We start from the raw sequence: 2,417 nt of genomic DNA, 5'->3' as shown, positions 1-2,417 counted from the left end.
GGTAGAATCGAGGTTTACACCCTGGGGCCGCAGGGATGGGATGGGATGGGATGGGATGGGATGCCGGCGGCGCAGCGCGGGTGCGTTTCGCTCAGACAAATCTTGGTGCAAAAAACCGAAATCCCATCCCATCCCCCGGCTGGGGGAGAGGGGGTTTGCTCCGGGTGAGCTTTCTCAGCGCAGGGATCAGCGCTGGCTCTCTGTCCCCTCCATCCCCTGATCCCTCTCCTTTCCCCCGGCACATCCCCGTGGGGCCGCAAGGTCGCTGCAGGCTCTGCCCTCTCTCCTCTCTCGCTCGCSGAGCAGCGATCCCTTTGTGTTTAGGGATTTTACACCGCTCGGCGAGGCCGGGCAGAGGGAGGCAGAGCTGTCCTAAACCTCCTGGGCCAGGGAGGAGGGAGAGGAGCAGTCCCCAGTGAACCCCGCACTCCCGGGAGCGGCTCCGGGACCACGGGGCGCTGCTCTCCCGTCCCTCGCAGAAGGCTCTGCTTCCCTTTTTTTTTTCTGCTTTTCTCTCACAATTTGGTGCCGTTTTGACTTGAAAACTGCGCTGTTTCTTGTGGTTCCCAGAGCCCTGGGCACAGCTCGCACACCTCGCAGGAGAGCGCCCCAAGGTAAGAGACCCAAAAAGGGTCGGGGCTGCTTTAAAACGTGTCCGCCAGTAAAACCACACTTAACGCTTTGAAAAACGTGTTTCTGAGGTCTCACATCAGTTCCCAAAGTTCGTTTGAATCACCCTGCCTTTCCAGCACAATTTATTTTCATTAAAACGCTGTAAATAACCTACGATTTTCTAAGACTCTTTGGTTAAAATCTTCCTTCGGCTTCCTTAAAAGCCTTCCTCGGCGTCTGTCTCCCAAGGCAAGTGATTCAGAGACTTTCGGAAATAGGGAAAAGAATTGTTTTTAGGGCTTTTTTTTTTTTTTTTTTTTTTTTTTGGAGACATTCCTTCGTCTGGAGAAGGGCGCACAGCCGGGGGACCTGCTGGAAACACATGTGCCCTCCTCCGAGTGGGGAATATGCGACATCCCGAGTGGCAGAGACCTGTCAAGGAGCTGCATTAGAGGGGAGGGGAAAAAAGGAGCCACGGGGAGGGGGATGAGCGGTGTAGGGCGGGTGATGGAGACSTACAAACCCTGCTCCTCGGCCTAAATAACGGCGTTTAGTTTTCCCCGGATTTGCTGAAGAAATGGCTTCTTTCTCGCTTTTCGTCTGAAATGCGTTTCGGTGCGTGTGAATCTCGGTGGGGTGGTTCTGTCGGAGCTTTAGGCCGGGGTGAGAGGGCTGCAGGGCTCCGCAGTGCCAGGCTGATTTGGGCACCGTGGGCTCACTCTGGGAACGAAAGGAGGTGTCTTTCCTCCCTACCCTCCCACACGCGYCCCTTGCACTTGTTTCCCCAGAAAAAAAATTGAAAAACTTGGTTTTGCCCCAGCGCTACCCTAAGCAGCTCTGCACCTTCGGGGAGCGGCGGAAAAACACGCGACAAAAAATAATCCCTTCCTGAAAATTCGTGTGTCTTTTCCACCGCTTTTGCACCGTAGCTCGACCCATGTTAATCCTCTCCCCTACTTCATAATATTTATATTTTAGTTTGAACTTGTGTTGCATAAACCCAGCCGCGGCTTTCCCCGCTGTATTTTCCCTATTTTACTTCGCTTATTTTTCCGGGGTCCCACCAGCTAATGGAAACACACGCTTCTGTCTCTTTTTCAAAAGCAGCTTTTRTTGTTTTTCACTTCCACGCGTGACCGAGGGGCGTGGGAGCAGCTTCAGACCCGCCTCAGCCGGGAGGATGTCAGGGCAGAGCGAGCAAGAGAGGAAAAATAGAAAACTGAATATTATCCAGGCAAACAGCCGGGATCTGTACCTAGCGGCTTTGTTTTCTCTGTAGCTGGAGTGACAAAAAAGAAGCGGGAAAGGGGGAAAAAAAAATTTTTATAGATATAAAAAACCCTTCGCAAAGAGAATGCCCGCCCAGCTCCACGGACCCGCATCGTTTTGAAGTGAAAATTCAACCCCCTCGAGACGTTGCTTCTGCTTCTGCCAAACACCGATTCCGCCGGCAAGGGCAAGTAATTCATGGCATAAATGACGTTTTAAAAACACCCCCTGATCCGGCACCGCTGGGGGGTAAAGCAACTCTGGGGTGTTTTGCGTGGGGATTAGCCAGCAGCAGCTTTTGGGAAACATTTGGGTGCGGCGGAGAGAAGTAGAGAATTGTTACCCCTCTGAGTTTAGAGTTACGGGTTTCCTTCTAGCTCCCCGTTCTTCAAACAGTTAATTCTCCCGGCCGGTATTCCAGGACTCAGATGGCCAAAATTCCTCTCCCTCAAGCCCGAGTCTCCCTCCCCTCCCTATTGGGTCGCAGCTTTTGGGTCTCTCCCGAGCTCTCCCTCCTATTGGCCGGGGACATTTTT

General features: G+C 53.0%; 1 protein-coding gene across 1 annotated transcript in view; it reads left to right on the top strand.

Annotated features, from left to right (window-relative positions):
* The window catches only part of TBX15 (T-box transcription factor 15), a 105,211-nt gene that overhangs the window by 5,716 nt on the left and 97,078 nt on the right, over positions 1 to 2,417 (top strand). Inside the window, exons 2-3 of the mRNA XM_057386137.1 lie at positions 571 to 614; positions 1,892 to 2,130. Of these exons, the coding sequence (XP_057242120.1) occupies positions 571 to 614; positions 1,892 to 2,130 (283 nt within the window). The remainder of the gene's footprint in view (positions 1 to 570; positions 615 to 1,891; positions 2,131 to 2,417) is intronic.

The sequence above is a fragment of the Malurus melanocephalus genome, unplaced genomic scaffold, assembly GCF_030028575.1.
Source record: "Malurus melanocephalus ecotype Western Australia unplaced genomic scaffold, MMel_1.1 scaffold_919, whole genome shotgun sequence".
NCBI lineage: Eukaryota > Metazoa > Chordata > Aves > Passeriformes > Maluridae > Malurus > Malurus melanocephalus.
This window is presented reverse-complemented; position numbering and strand designations above follow the sequence as displayed.